We start from the raw sequence: 19,426 nt of genomic DNA, 5'->3' as shown, positions 1-19,426 counted from the left end.
ATTAAAAAAAAAACATATTTAACATTAATCGAATTGCGCCAGCGCGATTCTGACAAAGGCATTGGACTTTAATTCATTCACAAAAGAGACTCGAGGGGCGACCAAATGGCATAAAAATTATTACGCGGAAATACAAATACTTAAGTATTATAATCGTGAAGATTTTCAGAACATTTTCGCAATATTGTTCTACGACGAGTTTTGTAATTGAGATACTTGAGTGTTAAGTTTCAGTTTTTCACGAAGTGGAAGCCATCGAAACACGTTACAGTTCCTTCATTGTTGCTGTGTGATATTACACTTAAAAGTTTTAAGGTACATAAAAGTGCAAAAAGTGCTCCTTTATTCAGAGAACGATCGAAACGTTTTGCAAATTTAATGAGTTAAAATGAAACTATCAAGATATCGTTTCACCGTAGTTGAGTAACTTTGTTCGTCCCTAATTAACTGCAAACAATTCACAGTTTTATACATAAGCGTATGTAGTTTAATTTATTTAATATAATTAAATAGGTAGGTAGAGATTTTCTATCTCATTTAGAAAGATCGAAACACAATTAACGAAATATAATTGTGTCTTTTTTCATCCGGCATGTTTTTTTTGGTTATGTTAATTTATCATGATTTAGCATAATAAAACATTTAACAATTCATCATCACAATGCTGATAATGTTGTTATAATCGATCTTATTAAACTATAATTAGATCTTTCCTGTAATTAAATCGTTCTGTTCTTTTGGTCAGTAAATTATTTTAAGGTTATGACACGTATCAAAAATCTTCCATTACTAAATGATATTAAATACCTTAAGCTTATGTCATTGTTACAGTGTTGCATGTAATTATTCTACAATTAATTTTTTCATTCCAAACAGAGCAGTTCCTATAAGGCAGTAATGGCTGTCAAGGGGCTGGTAACAGCAATTGTTCAATTCTTAACCCAACAATTAGAGGAAGGTGATATCACAGCAGATTCTAGAGAAAGCCTTGAAGTGGCAATACAGTGTTTAGAGAGTGCTTATAATATACAAGCATCTGATAATCCAACAAATATTAACTTATATGAAATATATAAGTCTTCTATCGAAAATGCAAAGCCCAATTTAGCTCCTGAAGCCACTCCAGAAGCAAAAGCTGAAGCTGAAAGATTGAAAAATGAAGGAAATACTCTTATGAAAGCTGAGAAACATCACGAAGCTCTTGCTAATTATACAAAGTACGTATTTTGCGTTTCAACAAAAGTAAACTTCATAAACATTAGAATATCATTTTGAATAATGGTATGATGTTGTTCATTTAGAGCAATTCAATTAGATGGTCGTAACGCAGTTTATTATTGTAACCGTGCTGCAGCATATAATAAAATTGGCAATTACCAACAAGCCATTAAAGATTGTCATACTGCTTTGTCTATTGATCCTTCATATAGTAAAGCATATGGACGATTAGGTTTGGCATATTCTCATCTTCAAAAACATAAAGAAGCTAAGGAGAGTTACCAGAAAGCTTTGGAGATGGAACCTGATAATGAAAGTTATAAAAATAATTTACAACTAGCAGAAGAAAAATTATCTCAATCGAACATGAACAATATGGGATTAAGTGGAGGTACATTGCCTGGCATGGATCTTAGTTCACTTTTGAGTAATCCTGCTCTTATGAACATGGCTCGTCAAATGTTATCTAATCCAGCACTTCAAAACATGGTGAGCAATTTCATGACTGGGCAGGTAGAACAAGGAGGACATATGGACGCTCTAATAGAGGCGTAAGTATCAGTTATATTTCCCATCATTTATTGCCTAACGTATCGTAAAAAAAATATATCATATTTAAAAATTTTGTAGTGGTCAACAATTTGCACGACAGTTACAAAACGCGAATCCCGAGTTAATTGAATCTTTAAGACGACAAATGGGAGGGAATCCAAATGATCCAGATCCACCACAACAAAATTAAAACAACTGTGATTATGATATATTTTAAAAATTCTACACAAAATGGAAATAATTAAATTGAATTGAAACACATACATAAGTACAGAACAATGTGTATCATTTTTTAATATGAAAATGTGAAAAATTATGAGATTAACTTATATTATCTCTATCGTAAAATAATATTCATATACCATATATACATATATATATTATGCAAATTTTCTTATGACTTAACTATTAAATAAGACATGATAATTTGTCTTTTGGATGTGTGCTCATAATGTTTGATATGTGAAGATTAGATAATAAATGTCAAAATATAGTAAATATTTTGCGAATGAGATAGATATTTGAACTATGTTGTTTTTTATGTCTTGTAATATTGCTTCAAATCTATTTCTATACATAGTAAAATACATTTTTGTAAAAATAATTTTTGCTTGATAGATTACTACATATCAAAAATTAAGAAGAAATATTTTTTACTTATGGTAATTGTATTGTTTTTAAATTGGTTTTGAAAATATTTAAAAACCTGAAACATTTTTAAAAAAACTATAATGTCTTTACAATAAAAAAAATGTACATAATTAAACGCATTCTGAATATATAACAAATCATGTTATTAAATATTTTCAATATATATCACTTTAATCATTTCGCAATTGATATCACATATAATGTAGAATAGGCATAGAATAATTATTATGAAATAAAAAGATACATTTTTAATCCAATAAGTATGCATCGTATTTACACAAATCCCCTATTTGAGTTTGATACGTTTTTTCGAATTAATAGAATGTCATTTATATATGCATCATACAACAGCGACATCATTTTTATACGATTCGTACATACACAACAGTTATTAAAGCCCATTCTCTAATTTATTCTCATATTTACATTTGCCTGTAAATTCATATTTATGGATAATCATAAATTCATACACTACTCATTTTCACGGATGAATATCACAATCGATCAGTGTAGTAATACCCCGGTTTTTCATTATAATGTAAATTGAATACATCCGAAGTTCTATAAAGCTGTCGAATTATTTGAAAAATAGGCGCAAAGTAATAACAAAAACAAAATAATGTTGAATTTTTTATAAAAGCACTACGTTCTTTTCTTTCTTTTCTTGTAAAATTTTGATTTTTTCAGGCGCATTCACATTGTTTGTGCGAAATCTTTATGACATACAGTACCAATTTATGAAAATGCAAGAGTACATTACGTTGTATCTGTTACGCGAATCATACGTATAATCTGTTACATTTATTATTTTTTTTTTTTTAATAAAAGATAATATTTGTATTATAAAAAAACAATGATTATAACGATAATTGAAAACAACAAGTTGACGTTACTTTCTTACAGCGCTCGTTTCATGGTTATAAAATTAATGTCATGATTTTCACGTGTTACATACCAGGGGCGCTAGGTGACGAAGCTGCGATGCAGCATTATTTACATATTTTCCAACCCTTCCCTTCATTCACCCACAAATACATCCGTGAAACATGATGCGTGCGCAAAGTTCCTCCATCTCCACAGGTTCCTGATATGCGCGGTGGCGTATGATTCGTTGGTTTCGTAGCATTGTTCAGGAAAGTATCACTAAATGATGCACGGATTAAACATTCGCATGTCCATACATAAATTGAAATACGGTTTCATTTAAATTTATAACAACAGTAATTAATTTTCTGATACATGCTTATATTATTACAGACCTTCTGATATTATTGTACCATCGTTATAAATGAAATCATTCAATACGTAAGAATCGCTGTCGCAATAATTACTATTATAAATACACGGCGTTTACTGTACAATTAATAAAGACTAATATATTCCATTTAATTCGTGATTTGTAATTTTATCTGCAACACTCGATCTCGAGTGTTTGCAATTTTCTTGTCATAGAATTACATACGTCGTTTAATAAACATCGTAACAATGTTCGCGAAAAGCGAATAGAACAAAAAGGAAGTCCGTACCTGCGAAATATGTATCACGTTGAAAAAATCTGAGAGAGCGTTCCGCAAGTTTTTAGGAGAAGGGTCTTCGAAAGTAACGGTACGATCCTGGGTATAATGCTTGCCCTCCCCTCCCCTCGCTGCCGATCACCGCACACTCACAGATTGAGGTGTGGCCATCGAGGGCTGCCATCTTCTTGACTTTCTGTCGCTTAACATTTCAGGTAAATACGCAATTATTTCTTAAGTAATACTGGTTGGAGTGGTATGAGAGTGTGCTGTGATGTGCGTCCGGGTGGTTTGAGCGTGCTACATGTCGTTTTGTTAACTGGCGCGACCGGGGAGCATCGTTGTGTATCAAGGAGGGAAAAAAAAGAAAGAAAAGAAAAAAGAAAAACCGTTCTCCTCCTCCTGTGATAGAGAGGGCTGAGGGAGTGCCATGCGTTACGAATCCGCAGCATCTTCGCATGACGATCCTTTGGTTCAGCATACGAGAAGTTACACGCTGTCCACCGTGACCACATTCGATCACTGATCTGGGATCGTTTCTACCAGTTCAAATACCGACCTGTGGCTTTAATTGAGTATGTAAATCGTCCTCCCCTTCTTCCCCTATCCTGGGCTTTTAGACCCCTGCGTCGCTATCCTGTCGCACCCCCAGCGCCCCCATCCTCCCCTCTCAGGCTTAGATCTCCTTACCCCACCTCCCCGTTCCTTATTTCCCGGTTTCGACCGTGCACTTCCGGCTGTGCGAAATTCAGCAAAAAGCTCCCTGGAATCCGTGTCTGGAGACCTAGTAACTAGAAATCTGTGTCACGGCTTCATCTTTGACGTTCATTCGTCGTCGTTTACCCTGTCAGAGCTGCGATAAACAAAAGATCGGGTACGTTTATTGATACATTAGAAATCATACGCGTTTCTATTCTACGAGGTCCGCGTCTCCCCTTGTTCTGTTCTCGCAAACGTTTTACATGTTTGCGATGATTTCATCAGAATTTCCATACGCTAATAAAAAAACACAGACAGACGTACGCCGATTTTGGGTTAACGATCGACCTCTGTCTGCTTACAACATACGAATACATATAATTTTCGTTCCAAGTATCTTATACGCACGATAAACAGAAATTTTTAACAAGTCGAAGTGTGACTTTCATTTAGTTTATTACGAGTTAAATAATTTAATCTCTGATAGATATTAGAGTAAGATTTTTGCAATGCATCAAATAAGGTGCAGTCTTCGAAGATTTGTATAAATTGTGTTGCCTTAATATTGATATATACATAATCTTTATTCGCATTGCTTTTGCTAACTACTAGACTGTCTAATGCTAAAGTCCTTGCTTTTCTGTTTATGTAAAAACTTTTCAGTTTGAATCTCCCTTTGTATATTAACAAGCGTGACCTATGACACAAACAGAAGAATAATGTTACAATAAAAACTTTTAACAAGATTCTATATTGAAGGATTTTAACACTCTTAGTGTTTATATATTGCAACATACATATTTCTTAAATATATACATAAATATATATACATACTTAAATATATATTATTTGTCATTGCCTTTCACTGAATAGTAAATGATTATAAGTTGTTCTACTAAAATATTACAAAGCATCTTATCTGTATACGATGTGAATGTATTGCCTATTATATTTGATTTGTGCTTCTTAAAAATAATTTTTTTATGGATACACATATTTCTTAATAGTGCATGTTTAATACAAAAAAATATCGATTTTAACGTGTTTATGCATGTTCCTCAAAGACATTATTATTTTTTTTTGTAAGGCATAAGGTATTATCTTACATGTGATATAGTAATATACAAAAACTTTTTGTATATAGATTAAGAAATTGATTTATTTATATAGTATAACTTTTTTCTCTGACACAGATCTTAATTAAAGCTTTACCTTATGCATTTCAGAATTCTTTAATCTTTGATCTATTGATGTGTATATGAAGTCATTATGATAACATCAAATTCACATTATATTTAGTTTTTGGTATTCTTGCAAAGCCTTGTAGTGTACATATTTTCATATAATATATATGTATCGGAAGGAAAGAGTTATGAACCAAAATTATAAAGGTGTCGTTCAATGATCACAGATTTAATACTTTCACAGATATTTAAATATATAATTTCAGAAACAAAACATCCATACATATTTACATATATATGATATTATTTATATGACATCTGTGTAGTATTTCATAACCTTTTATCCATTCTAACATATAAAATGTCCACTTAAAGCAGAGACGCTGAAAGAAAGACTAAAAACATGGGATGCAATACGGGCCGATGCCTCGGTCCAGACGATACAGGGTACCCTGGATCAGGTACGACCCAATCAATATCCTTTCAATCTTCAGCCCTCGTAGGTTGCTTTCTAAATAGTATTAAAGTAGATATAAAATATAGACACAAGAAAATGTTACCTATCATATCCAATATATAAGTAGCAGACAGTTATAAAATTAGAGGCAATTTTTAGCAATATGAACTTAAATAAACAGAGGGCTGTAGGCAGTGTATGCTACTATATTTGTAATGCTAGTACTAATTTAGTACTTGGTTTAAATATAAATAGATACAATATTTTCAGGTAACAAGTTACATACCCTACGAGGTTTGAATTTAAGTCATTGTTTATAGCATTGTCAGAAAATGAATCTAATTGAACAGTTACGAAAAATTACCCCAGACTTCTTCCTAACTCTATCCTGAAGAATGCTTTTTTTCAATCTTTCTCACTATTTCCTTTATGTCTATTCACACTTGGATTTATGTATTTAAAATTGCTTTTTATTTATTTATGCCTTATCAAGGTGCAGGGAAAGCAGTTTCTATTAACATTGATATTGATTACATCTTTTCAATATTCAACATATTTTCTCTTAAGTTATTATCTTATCTTATGTGTATTATGTGTTCATTCACTGCATGTCCTTAGTTAAACTAATTTTAGCTGGTGTTTTCAAGATGTTAATTTAATTGATTTAGATCTGTTCTCACTAGTACTTAAGTAGTCCTTAAAATATTCCTTGCATCTATATTGTATACAAATGCAATTAGAGTTTGCTGATATGATTTACACAATAGTGTTCGCAATTGATAGATTTCTTATTAGATGTTATATACACACATATTTGTATGTGTATGTATATACAGGATAAAAGTAATAGAAGTTAGATGTACATCTTTATTGTTTTATTCTGATATGTGTCAAGATCAAGTGCATATGTTTTGTATATATTAATCATTATTAACAAAAAGAGATTATTAAAATTAAATAGACACTTATTTGGACAAATATATTGCGCAAAATCATAATTATATTTGTACATAGGTAAGTTATTGAAAAAATCTCAAAACCATGTATATTACTTATAATTATATAACAATTATTAAATATGATGATAAAAATATTAAATATTTTTTAATTATATATATAAAAATTTATTAGTTAATGTGAAATGATTATATGTTTCTTGTTTCTGCATTAATAGATATATTTTGAAAAAATTAATATTGCATAAAGTTAGAATTTTAATAATATAGATTCAATTAGGGTACTAATAAATATTTCATGATTTACATTTTAGAATTCATGGCAGCCATTAGGAAGAAATTGGTTATCGTGGGTGATGGTGCTTGTGGCAAAACATGCTTACTCATAGTCTTCAGTAAAGATCAATTTCCTGAAGTTTATGTACCTACAGTGTTTGAAAACTATGTTGCAGACATTGAAGTTGATGGAAAACAGGTAAGTACGAGAAATTGTTTCATATATTTAAAATATTTATATTTTTCTTCTAAATGTACTAAAAAAACATTTTGTATAACAGGTTGAATTGGCTCTTTGGGACACAGCAGGACAAGAAGATTATGATAGGCTGCGTCCATTGTCATATCCTGACACAGATGTAATCCTAATGTGTTTCTCTATCGATAGTCCTGACTCCTTGGAGAACATTCCTGAGAAGTGGACACCAGAAGTTAAGCACTTTTGTCCAAATGTGCCCATCATTCTTGTTGGAAATAAAAAAGACTTGCGCAATGATCCTAATACCATCAAAGAGCTTAGCAAAATGAAACAGGAACCAGTTAAACCAGAAGAAGGTAGAGCTATGGCTGAGAAAATCAATGCTTTCGCTTATCTTGAATGTTCTGCTAAGAGTAAGGAAGGTATTAGGGAAGTATTTGAAACAGCCACTCGGGCAGCGTTACAAGTAAGCACTGTTTATTACAGAGTTTTTTTTAAATTGAATATAAACTATACAGACGTTATTATAAAAATGATGTGAGTTCGTAGGTAAAAAAAAAGAAGAAAGGAAGATGTTGGCTCTTATAATTTATGAAACTGTTGAGACAAGACTAATGGAATTGCTAGTTGCAATGAAGCTAGTTGTTATGCCAGAGGCCCTCAGCGGAAACTATAATATAACAACAACAACTTATCTTTAATTATTTTACACAATAAAACAAATCTATAAAAAAAAGAAAAACCAACAAAATACGCCCACAATATATACAATATATGCAAATTAAAATCCGTTGCAAAGTTTGCAAGTGTTCTTTTATAATTATTTGCGAAGAATGTACTGTTAATTATGATTGTATCAGTTAATCCTTTATGGACTCTCTCTAATGTTGCAATAAGTGCGATCGTGTTTTAAATGAAATAAATTACTAAGAATTTGTACAAACATTGCTGCAGTTTTTATAAGGATATGCTATGAGTTATGACATGTTAACTGTTATCTTAGAAGTTACTTATCGTTTTGGTCCTTATCAGAATAGAATGGCTTTCAAATATTATTGTACAAACATTATTAAGACTGAGTTTTCGGTAATATACTTTAATGAAATAAGAAAGAAAGAGGAAAAATGAATAAACTCATAATCTTTTTAATGAAAAAAGTTAAATATTGTTACATGCACAAAGTTGTGAGATAAGATTAAAGAATTTGAGTTTCTATGTTTGACAAGGATTAAAATACATCACAGTATCTATTAAATTCATTATTGTCTCTGTAAAAAGAGCGATAAACAAATTATTTTGCTGCTCTATTTGGTCCATATAGGATTAAAATTGTACATAAAATGTCATCATTCTTGAAATAGATAAGATATACCTTCATGAATGTCCCGTGATTTTTTTTAAGCATTTCTCTGTCTATTTCATGGTATGAAATAATAGAAGTACGAATCGCTTTATCTCATTTTCTTACAAGAAAAAAAATATATATATATATAAATCTATTTATCTATAGGTTTATATATATATAAACCTATTTATCGATAAATCTATCACTTTAAGGATCAAAAGGACATAAGTACTTGTATACTTAAGACACATACGAAAAAAGAAAGAATACTAAATACTGTTTTGTACATCTCCATAATTCTTTATAAATAGTTTTACGACATTGTAATTCGTCGTGTCAGTAGCGAATTGAAGATACTTCCAAGAAGAAATTCAATTATTTCTATGTAGCACTTTTTCAATATAATTAAAGAAAAAAAATTTTTTACAATTAGAAAAAAATGAAACCAGGATAAGTTTTTTGAGTTTAAAGAGATCGCTCTATAGTTAATTAGTCTTAATATAAGATATTTACTCCATGATTACTATAATAAATTGTAATTAACAATAAAAATTATTAATCAATGTTTTTGAACTATTATTCCTGAAACAGTTCAATCATTTGTACATTTAAATATATGAATATTCAAGCAATGAGAAATTTCCTAGAATTTACAAGGGATCTATAAAGATTAATAAACACATAAATATATCGTACATGAATTTTCATTTACAAGTTTTATTGAACAAAATCTTTCTTTTATTTTAAAATATTTTTTAGAAATCACATATTAGGAAGCTTTTTTTAAACGAGAAAACAAAAATATAATTCTTCAATGCACAAAATTGTATACAAAACGATTTATTTTACTTTTAATATAAATAAAAAAGTAATGTATTAATTTTTACTTCATATAGTCAAATATGGAAAATGGAATGAAAAATTGAATCTTAAACATAATTCGCTAAATCTGGAAAATATTAACATCATAGTTCTAAATCAGTTCTGCGTAGTTTTACATGATATACAACATTATAAAGTTACTTAATACACACAGACAATCCTATTCTAATTATACCTTTTCACTTTATTTTTCAAATACTTTGTAAAATAAATGCAGTCATGTTACATTAAAGGTCTTTAATTTCTTTCATTCACATCTGTCTTTGATACTAGAAAAATTTTTAGCTTTTGTGTTTTCAACTACATGCCACTTTTGTCACACTTATAAGTCGCACAAGAAAAATTTCACTTCAGATTCTGCTGCTGAGAGATATATAAAAACTGTAATAAACAACTCCATATTTCAATGTGAAAAAATTTACAATTCATCACTTTTCGGCTTAACAGTCTTTCCCTTGCGATCAAATTCTTTTAACTCATTGGTCGCGTGTTTAGCAATGTATTTGATAAAATCATCAAGTTCTCTGCCACCTTCATATTTTACTGGACTATTCTTGGAATTTTTAGGCGCCCAATAAAGTGTTGGGAATCCTCGAACTTCATATGGAGCAGGAACATCATTAGCGGTAGCATCAAATTTTACAATTTCAACATCTTCGTTCGCAAGTTTTTCACCTAATTCATCGTAAATAGGTGCTAATTTTTTGCAATGGCCACACCAAGGAGCATAAAACTCAATCAACGTATCCTTGTCATTGTTTGTAACAACTTCATCAAAGTTTCGGGCCACTGCAACTTTAACATTTCCAGTGTTATCTTCGGGGATTGGTTCAGATTTCAGATATGGTTCTAAAATATCAACTTCTAGATCTTTCAAGAATGCTTCAAATGTATCAACAGAAAATTCATCCTTCATAACGAATTTTTGATTGTTACTGTTTCTTGCTAAAATAACAGGTTTATCACCCTTGACAAAATCAATTCCAAAATCATTTAATTCATGTTGGAAGTCGTCTTTGGAAGAAATGGCAAAATTTAAGTTAGGGAAGTCTTTAGCAACTTTAATAATTCTATTACGCCAGTAATTTGTACCCTTAGGATTTTTGACATAATCCACTGCATAGTATGCAACAACTAATGGATTTTTAAATTCTCCTGCGTTATCCCGCGTACGAACGCCAGCAATACCAAAACTAAAATACATATTCAGTTAAAAGTACTTTTAATTTAAATACTGTATTAGTGAAACGAATGTTCATGAAACTTACTAATTTTTATTAATGAATTCTAGAAGATCACCCATAGATTCATCATATTTTACCGTGTTTGGTTCAAACTTGTTTTGTAGAATTTTTGGTCTATATAGAACAATGACATTCCTAAAAACAGAAAAAAATACATTTTACTCTTTGTGTAATTTTGATCTTAAAGTAAATTTATGACAATGTAAATAAATTACTTATGTCCTTCTTTCTCCAAGAGTGATTTAGTTGTTGTATGTGCAAATCTGATTTTTTCTTTAAGTTTCTTAGAAACAGCATGATAAGATATTGCTAAAGGTGAATCCTCCTTTTCAAAGAAACCTACAACACTTACTTCATCTGTGTCTAAGAATGATTTCAAATAACTTTCTCCTTGTAATTCTTTAGATGCTGGACCAACTTGTGCCTAGAATATATTGAATTAAATATGTGAAATGATTAAATAACTTCCGCATTATCAAAATCCTAATTACCTTCATATATTTGGCAATACCAGCAGCTTCTCGAGGTCCATTGTAATCGGCAACAAAGTCACCTCTGGAATAGATTTTCAATGTTGGATAACCATTGATTGAATATTTGTTGCAAATCTCCTTCCCACTTTCTGTACAATCTACTTTGGCAAGAGTAATTGGAGGATCATTACCCAACAGCATTTCAGCAGCTTTTGCATATTCTGGTTTCAATCGTTTGCAATGACCACACCTGGATATTCGAGATACATAGATAAAAAAATTTCTTAAGTTTATCCTAAATTTAAAATCAAGTTATATTTTAAAAATTTGCATAGTAAAGAATAACAATTATCCTTTTAAAGGTAAAAATAAAGAATAAGAATTTTAAAACGCTATTAACGTGTCACAAGCCGGTATACTCAAAGTTATCGAGACCGGAACTTGAAAAACACTTCTCTTTAATCAGTTCTTTTGCGAGAGAGAATAGAAACGATAGAGTAACAAAAAAATAAAGCTGCATTTTAATTTGGAAATAAATTATTATCAAAACAAAGAAATATCTTACCACGGTGCGTAAAACATAACAAGCGTATTCTCAAGCTGATTTATTTCGTGTCTAAAAGAATCGTCGGTAAGCTCCACCACATCTTTCTCTTCGGCCAAGACGATAGTTGAGATCAAGAAAAGAAAGGTAAAATATTTGAGCAACATCGCAAACAACAGTACTTTTTTTTCTAAACCGAACTCTTGTCACAGTCTCTCTTCTGAAGACACTGCCTGTCGAAGACGTGGCTTTCGCAATAAGTTAGGGTAATCACGCAGTGCTGTCGTGTTCTGATTGGTCGTTCCATTCGAATATATGTGATGTATTTCCTCTTTACAAGATGCGATACCTACACATATGAATAAGATGAAATTCCAAACATTCCCAATAACAAAATGAATTTTATCGTTTGCTTTTGTTGATGCAGAAACTGAAAGAAAATTTTTAACACTATTCCTAAACAAAATCTTCTTCGTCACAGGATGACTTATTACATATATTCAAATTATATAATCATTTATATATACTCAATATAATATGTACATTCAATGTACATTCAAACATTAATCAATCTCTTAAATATCTTATGCATGTTACTTAATTACGATATTAGCGTACGCTAGTAACAACCATAACGTAACAAATAAATTAGTAATAATCAGAGTTAAAGTAAATTTATTTTTATTAGAAAAATAAAGTATTAAATAAATTTTAAAGACTTGATATTCTCCAAAAAAGATCTGGTTCTAAATTTAAATGTGTTGAAAGAATGATGGTCTGAAGGCCCTCTAGAGCAATGAATGTAAACTATGATCATTCATCATAATTTTCGCGGGATCTTGGAGAATATTTAAAAAAAGAAAAACAAAGGTAGATTGAAAGTTTTTTTGTTGATTTATATAAATTTTAAATTCTTGAACGAAAATAATTTAGTAGAAATACATATCTTCCACCTAATAAAGCGTAGAACAATTATATATATGTATTATATGTGTTATATTATATAGTTTGGCAATACATTTGTTTTTTATGAAGGAAATAAACAATGAAACAAGGTACTGATTTTAAATATTCATCCAATTTCAACGAGCTTATTTATTCATTCAAACTATCGAAAATTAATTACGAGTGTTTCGAAGTAACAAAAATTTTGTTCTCAGTTACATATATAAATTTCGAAAAAAATTTGAAAACAATAGTAATAATAAAAGCATGTCCCAGATTACATAATATTATACTTGTAATATTCATAAATCAATATTTCTTTTATCAGTATAAATCGAGAATAAATTGTTTCGTCGTTTGAATTATTAATTACTATAAAGCGCGATACTTGCAGAATACCACAAACGCAAAGAAACATATTTGAGACATAAAATAGGAATCAAGTGAATCACCATAAATGATTCTTTCTATAAAAAAAAATTAGTTTCTCATCTTCTATAATTACAATCATTTCTCTCGTAATCCCCAAAGAAAAACAAATTGTAAAATTTGATACATTATTATTTTCATATTTGGTATAAAATTAAATATATTCTACCGAATTCAACTGTAATAACTCAATAATCTCAAGATTCGAAACGATGACTTATACTTGCATCAACACGTGTCGTGCAGAGATGAAAAGTTCCCCGAAAAAAATGTGGGTCTGGTTGGTTATTTCCAATCCATTCGTAATTTAAGAATACCTATTGGTTGAAAGTGTCACGCAGAACAAACCTAGTGGGTCGGTTATTGAGAGAAGGAACTGCTTCCTTTGCTCTTGCATGGGACTTTTCATTTTTGTACATAGATACAGCTATATAACTGAAAACATACAATTTGCAATTCGTCAGTAGATGGTACTAAAGATGAAAGTGTTCCGCTGCACGCTAACCTAAAGATCACACTTATCCCTAGCTAAGCAGCATCCACTTAAGTAATACTCATGTCATTGGAACTGGTATACTAAGGAAACACTGCATGTGCTAGCCGCTAGAGGCATTAAAATACTAGCGTCGCGAAGCGGTGAAATGGTGAAACTATTATATATTGTTGTCCTTGTCGCACACTCCTTGTCTACGGCGCGAATATGTCTGTCGTTGTCCCACGCTATCACCCTCCTTGTCTACCGCGCGTATATCTCTGTCCTTGTCGCACGCTGTTGCTGCTCTCCTGTCTATCGTGCATATATCTCTGTCCTTGTCGCACGCTACTGCCCTCCTTGTCTAACAACGACAGACAAGGAAAGCAATAGTGTGCGACAAGGACATCCTTCGATCTATTGAAAAAAAAATTCAACTTTTTACACAGACGTTTTTTTGGCACAAAACACACATAGAAAGAAAGCGAGGAGCCTAACTGTAAGGAGGCATATAAAAAAGTTCGCAAATTATTCCTCTTAATTAGGTTTTTTTCGTAATTACTGCGAACAGCCACAAAATGGCCACGGTGGCGCCATCTAGCGGCAACCGAGTGGTACTAATTATTTGTAAAAATACTCATTTCTGCATTTTACGGGACAAAAGGGGTAAGAAAAGAAAGCTAAGGGTTTAATTAGGGTAATGCAATCACAAAAGTTCACAATTTGTTTCACTAAATTAGGTTTTTTCGCGTATGAAGATTTCTCTGTATTACAGGGTCGTAGGGATTGAAATGGCGATGATAATGCGAGGATAATGTAGGAAGTGATGATGTGGGTAAGGTGAGGAAAGGTTAGGTTGTGCGCGTTTCGTCTCAGAGTCGCTGCCTAGACTCATCAGTGGGGCTGATGGCAGCGCGACTCCTTACCCCAGACGCTTGTTTTTCTAACTACTCGCTAGGCTGGACGGTCTCACCCATCCTAGCGGTGTTCCGCACTCTGTTTGCTTAACATCGAAATATCGGTTGACTTCGACGCTAGGCGCACAGCCACTTGCGGCTTGTACGAGTGGGTGTTCGAAACTCGTACTCGAGGAACTATAGGTCGCTACATCAGGAGCAACGGTGGCGCCATCTGTCGACATCTTGGTGATACTAAAAGTAGAAAATTCAATTTTTAGTACCACCGAGTTAGCAATAGATGGCGCCACTGTCGCTTCTGAACATTGACAGGTGACAGTTTTTCCACAAATTACGAGAAGAAATTAATTGAGAGAAATCATGTGTGAACTGTTAGGGTTGCGCCTTCGATTTTAGAGACCCTAAATTTGCGTTTTATGTTTTGTTTAAATGTAGTTGCGTATGTAAAGAACGTTTCGTTTACGTTAGCAGTAGTGCCAGTAGTATGTACATAATTTCGCGCAAACTATAGTGAATATTAGATTCAGATTTATTTACGAAAGTAACTGATAGCATTATCTTTGAAGTATGTGCTCGTGGAGTGCAAATTAGTAACATGAAAAATTAAAATTAATTATTCCCCTTATATGGTTATAGAGCGTTCAGTTCCACCGGTCTGCCACAACGCGGCGCTAGTGTTTCTTACCCTGTAATACAGAGAAATTTTCATACGCGAAAAAACCTAATTTAGTGAAACAAATTGTGAACTTTTGTGATTGCATTACCCTAATTAAACCCTTAGCTTTCTTTTCTTACCCCTTTTGTCCCGTAAAATGCAGAAATGAGTATTTTTACAAATAATTAGTACCACTCGGTTGCCGCTAGATGGCGCCACCGTGGCCATTTTGTGGCTGTTCGCAGTAATTACGAAAAAAACCTAATTAAGAGGAATAATTTGCGAACTTTTTTATATGCCTCCTTACAGTTAGGCTCCTCGCTTTCTTTCTATGTGTGTTTTGTGCCAAAAAAACGTCTGTGTAAAAAGTTGAATTTTTTTTTCAATAGATCGAAGGATGTCCTTGTCGCACACTATTGCTTTCCTTGTCTGTCGTTGTTAGACAAGGAGGGCAGTAGCGTGCGACAAGGACAGAGATACATGCACGATAGACAAGGAGAGCAGCAACAGCGTGCGACAAGGACAGAGATATACGCGCGGTAGACAAGGAGGGTGATAGCGTGGGACAACGACAGACATATTCGCGCCGTAGACAAGGAAAGCAACAGCATGTGACAAGCAGCAAATACGCGCGGTAAAGAAGGAGAGCAAAAGCGTGCGATAAGGATAACAATATAAATTAGTTCTGGCACCTATCCTAGAGCTGATCCACACGATGCATGCTTAATAGATATTTATTACGCTATTACGAAACATTGCTTAGTTGAATTACTTATATAATGATATCGTGTTAGCAATAACCAAAAATACACTAAAATTTAACAGTTAAGATTATAATTTCTAGTAAAAATAAAAAGTAATTCTTAATACAATTAAAACTATCTATTTATAACAGTAAAATGACAAAAAAAAATAGCAACAAATGTTTTATTTTTACCATAATAATATTGTTCTTGATAGTAAATGACACCTGTTTGAATTAAACAATTTATTATGTGGAAATGCGCGTATGCATATAATACATAGCCACAGTTGAACATATTTTGACGTACGAATCTATTGAATGTAAATTGAATTTTACTGACTTTTTTAAACGATAGCCATTGGTTGTTTAGCATGGACATGAATTTGCAAAATGAGGAAAAGCTCAATGTAGCTAAAATGGGGGTACTTGAATATTACATCCAACAAAAGTACAATTCGATTAGTTGCAAAAACGTTTTGTTAACTTTTGTAACAAAATACTAGAAAGACGCGAGATCATATTAATCTTTTTATTTAGTTAACGTTACAGACATCTAAAAATATCTTCTAATACCATGGTAAGCGTTCGCGATATGTTGCAATAAAATTTAATATTGTTTATTTCTCCAGATGAATCAATCTATCAAAAATGTATCTCTATCAAAAATTTGAATACTTGATACTGGAGATCAAATGGAAGGAGAAACTTAAATAAATTTGATATTTGTTTTTTATTGATTCGACCTCTTAATTCAGCTTAATCTTTTCAAGATTGTCCGCAAGCGGACTTCGGGAAGCTGATACATTCACAATCAGTTGTGACCTACCTGTCATTGCGATCGGTTGTTCGTAGAGAGTGCAATCTGATTCTGAATTGAGTTCATTTGACTATCAGTCACAATATTCAAGTTTCTTTTACCTTAATATTAAAAAATATCTATTTGTTCATATTACAGATTGTTCGTCAATATATCTATTACGTCAATCATTACGTGTGCCATTTATCTAGTGCTGTAACAGGTAACAAATTTTTACCTTAAACGTCGTATCATCGTGACTTGTAGTTTCACTTTCTCTTTTCTTGACTTTACACTTTTATACGATTGACCTCGATACCTGCTTCCTTAAAACGAAACAGTTCAATCTTTTCTGGTTAAATAATCGCATTTATTATATAATTTTATAATATATAAAATACATTATATATATATATATATATATACATATATGATAATTGATATCTTCGTTCCATTATGTTTCAATTTTATGTTTTAGGTAATTTAAAAAACATGCCCTGTCCATTTTTGACACATCTTTCTGCGAATTATATTCGTAATTATGGAACATCCGTAATTATGAACTATCAGCTGTACCAGTTTTGTCCAGTGATGTCTCAGTTTTTTAGCACTCAAGTAGATACCAGTGACACTGGTGAACAAGTTGAAAAAGCTATAAACAGTCAATGTCCGTTTCTTGCTAAAGAACAAAATGCTGTGAAAATAGCTAGTCCTATGGTTGAGAAGGATATTATTAACATATCAGCTTCAGAATCAAAGGAAAGAGGTGGTTTCCCATATGAAAAATTTTTCCATGAACAAATTATGAAAAAAAAGAAAGATCATTCTTACAGAGTATTTAAAAAGGTCAATCGCTTAGCAGAGAGCTTTCCAACTGGATTAGAGTACTCCTGGGGAGAAAAACCAATTACTGTTTGGTGTTCTAATGATTATTTAGGAATGTCACGACATCCAGCAGTGACAGATTCTGTTCGAGAAGCATTGAGCAAATTTGGTGCAGGAGCAGGAGGAACCAGAAATATATCTGGAAATTCTATGGGGCACGAGATATTAGAGAAAAGACTCGCTTCTTTGCACCAAAAAGAAGCCGGCTTATTATTTACTTCTTGTTTTGTCGCTAATGACTCAACTTTATATACTTTGGCAAAGCTCCTGCCACATTGTCATATTTTCTCTGATGCTGGAAATCATGCTTCTATGATTCAAGGTATAAGAAACAGCGGAGTACCGAAGCATATTTTCAGGCACAATGATATAAAACATCTTGAAGAATTACTTTCTAAAATAGACAAAAATGTGCCAAAAATTGTAGCATTTGAAACAGTACATTCTATGACTGGTGATATATGTCCCTTAGAAGATTTATGTGATATTGCACATAAATATAATGCTTTAACATTTGTTGATGAAGTTCATGCTGTTGGATTGTATGGACATTCGGGAGCTGGGATTGGAGAAAGAGATTACGTGCTCCATAAGATGGATATTATATCTGGCACTCTAGGGAAAGCTTTTGGGAATGTGGGTGGCTACATTGTTGGATCTGCTAAGTTAATAGATATGATACGAAGTTATGCAGCAGGCTTTATTTTTACAACCTCATTGCCACCAACAGTATTATATGGTGCCTTAACAGCCATTGAAATTTTAGCTTCAGATGAAGGAAGATCATTAAGGGCTAGCCACCAAAAAAACGTAGCTTATATGAAATCTATTTTGACAGCTGCAGGTCTTCCATTAGAGCAATCACCTTCTCACATTATACCGATAAAAGTAAATTTTTTTTACATTAGATTTTCTGCACATTATTAGTATTATTATGTTTAATTAAAATTGTCTTTCAGATTGGTGATCCATTACTGTGTAGTCAATTAGCCGATTTATTAATAAGAGATAAGGGGCATTATGTTCAAGCAATCAATTATCCAACTGTTCCAAAGGGAAAAGAAAAATTAAGACTTGCTCCAACTCCAAGACACACTCAATCTATGATGGATCAATTTGTCAAAGATATATTACATGTTTTTCATCAATTGAGTATACCAACTTTCGGACATAAGTCAGACGACATTCCTGTGCCAACATTCCATTCGAATTCGTTGATAAATGTTAAATGTAAATGAATGAACTAACAAAAATCTATATAGTACAAATATAATTTATTTCTGTATACAAATTTATATTATATAGATATCTATGCTGTTGAACAGGCATTTACTTATAATAAAATGTTAAAGAAATTTAATTAAAATTAATTTGACTATGTAAGATTT

At 31.8% G+C, this 19,426-nt stretch overlaps 4 protein-coding genes and 1 long non-coding RNA gene across 15 annotated transcripts; 3 read left to right on the top strand and 2 right to left on the bottom strand.

Moving 5' to 3' along the window:
- Nucleotides 1–37: 37 nt before the first annotated feature.
- On the top strand, nucleotides 38–2,681 carry LOC122529342 (small glutamine-rich tetratricopeptide repeat-containing protein alpha-like). 4 transcript variants are annotated; one of them, XM_043655357.1, is made up of 5 exons: nucleotides 50–144; nucleotides 229–315; nucleotides 877–1,217; nucleotides 1,302–1,769; nucleotides 1,849–2,681. In XM_043655357.1, the coding sequence occupies exons 3-5, from the start codon at nucleotides 898–900 to the stop codon at nucleotides 1,958–1,960; spliced, it is 900 nt and encodes a 299-aa protein (XP_043511292.1). In that variant the 5' UTR covers nucleotides 50–144; nucleotides 229–315; nucleotides 877–897; the 3' UTR covers nucleotides 1,961–2,681. The 4 variants fall into 4 exon arrangements, with proteins under 4 accessions (XP_043511291.1, XP_043511292.1, XP_043511294.1 ...); XM_043655356.1 differs by having other exon boundaries at nucleotides 38–315; XM_043655359.1 differs by lacking the exons at nucleotides 50–144; nucleotides 229–315 and adding an exon at nucleotides 322–478.
- LOC122529348 lies at nucleotides 2,574–4,031 on the bottom strand. Its single transcript, XR_006306786.1, has 2 exons — nucleotides 3,948–4,031; nucleotides 2,574–3,564 (listed from the first exon to the last, which is right to left on the bottom strand). It is a non-coding gene; the product is annotated as an uncharacterized LOC122529348 (long non-coding RNA).
- Nucleotides 4,022–9,087, top strand: LOC122529344 (ras-like GTP-binding protein Rho1). Of its 8 annotated transcripts, XM_043655363.1 has the most exons (6): nucleotides 4,075–4,150; nucleotides 4,347–4,510; nucleotides 6,194–6,279; nucleotides 7,546–7,706; nucleotides 7,789–8,172; nucleotides 8,249–9,087. In XM_043655363.1, the coding sequence occupies exons 3-6, from the start codon at nucleotides 6,222–6,224 to the stop codon at nucleotides 8,405–8,407; spliced, it is 762 nt and encodes a 253-aa protein (XP_043511298.1). In that variant the 5' UTR covers nucleotides 4,075–4,150; nucleotides 4,347–4,510; nucleotides 6,194–6,221; the 3' UTR covers nucleotides 8,408–9,087. The 8 variants fall into 8 exon arrangements, with proteins under 8 accessions (XP_043511301.1, XP_043511297.1, XP_043511298.1 ...); XM_043655362.1 differs by lacking the exon at nucleotides 4,347–4,510 and having other exon boundaries at nucleotides 4,032–4,150; XM_043655365.1 differs by lacking the exon at nucleotides 4,347–4,510 and having other exon boundaries at nucleotides 4,134–4,150; nucleotides 6,197–6,279.
- Nucleotides 9,088–9,878: 791 nt separating this feature from the next.
- LOC122529339 (protein disulfide-isomerase A3) lies at nucleotides 9,879–12,489 on the bottom strand. Its single transcript, XM_043655353.1, has 5 exons — nucleotides 12,216–12,489; nucleotides 11,669–11,900; nucleotides 11,393–11,601; nucleotides 11,202–11,312; nucleotides 9,879–11,126 (listed from the first exon to the last, which is right to left on the bottom strand). The coding sequence occupies exons 1-5, from the start codon at nucleotides 12,359–12,361 to the stop codon at nucleotides 10,352–10,354; spliced, it is 1,473 nt and encodes a 490-aa protein (XP_043511288.1). The 5' UTR covers nucleotides 12,362–12,489; the 3' UTR covers nucleotides 9,879–10,351.
- A 4,201-nt stretch (nucleotides 12,490–16,690) lies between these two features.
- On the top strand, nucleotides 16,691–19,329 carry LOC122529338 (5-aminolevulinate synthase, erythroid-specific, mitochondrial). The gene is made up of 4 exons (XM_043655352.1): nucleotides 16,691–16,934; nucleotides 17,313–17,376; nucleotides 17,632–18,926; nucleotides 18,998–19,329. Exons 1-4 carry the CDS (start codon nucleotides 16,932–16,934, stop codon nucleotides 19,274–19,276), a joined length of 1,641 nt encoding a protein of 546 aa, XP_043511287.1. The 5' UTR covers nucleotides 16,691–16,931; the 3' UTR covers nucleotides 19,277–19,329.
- Nucleotides 19,330–19,426: the final 97 nt, after the last annotated feature.

This window comes from Frieseomelitta varia, unplaced genomic scaffold (genome assembly GCF_011392965.1).
Source record: "Frieseomelitta varia isolate USP_RPSP 00005682 unplaced genomic scaffold, Fvar_1.2 scaffold_285, whole genome shotgun sequence".
Classification (NCBI taxonomy): Eukaryota; Metazoa; Arthropoda; class Insecta; order Hymenoptera; family Apidae; genus Frieseomelitta; species Frieseomelitta varia.
The sequence above is the reverse complement of the archived record's forward strand: the minus strand, read 5'-3'. Positions and strand labels throughout refer to the sequence as shown.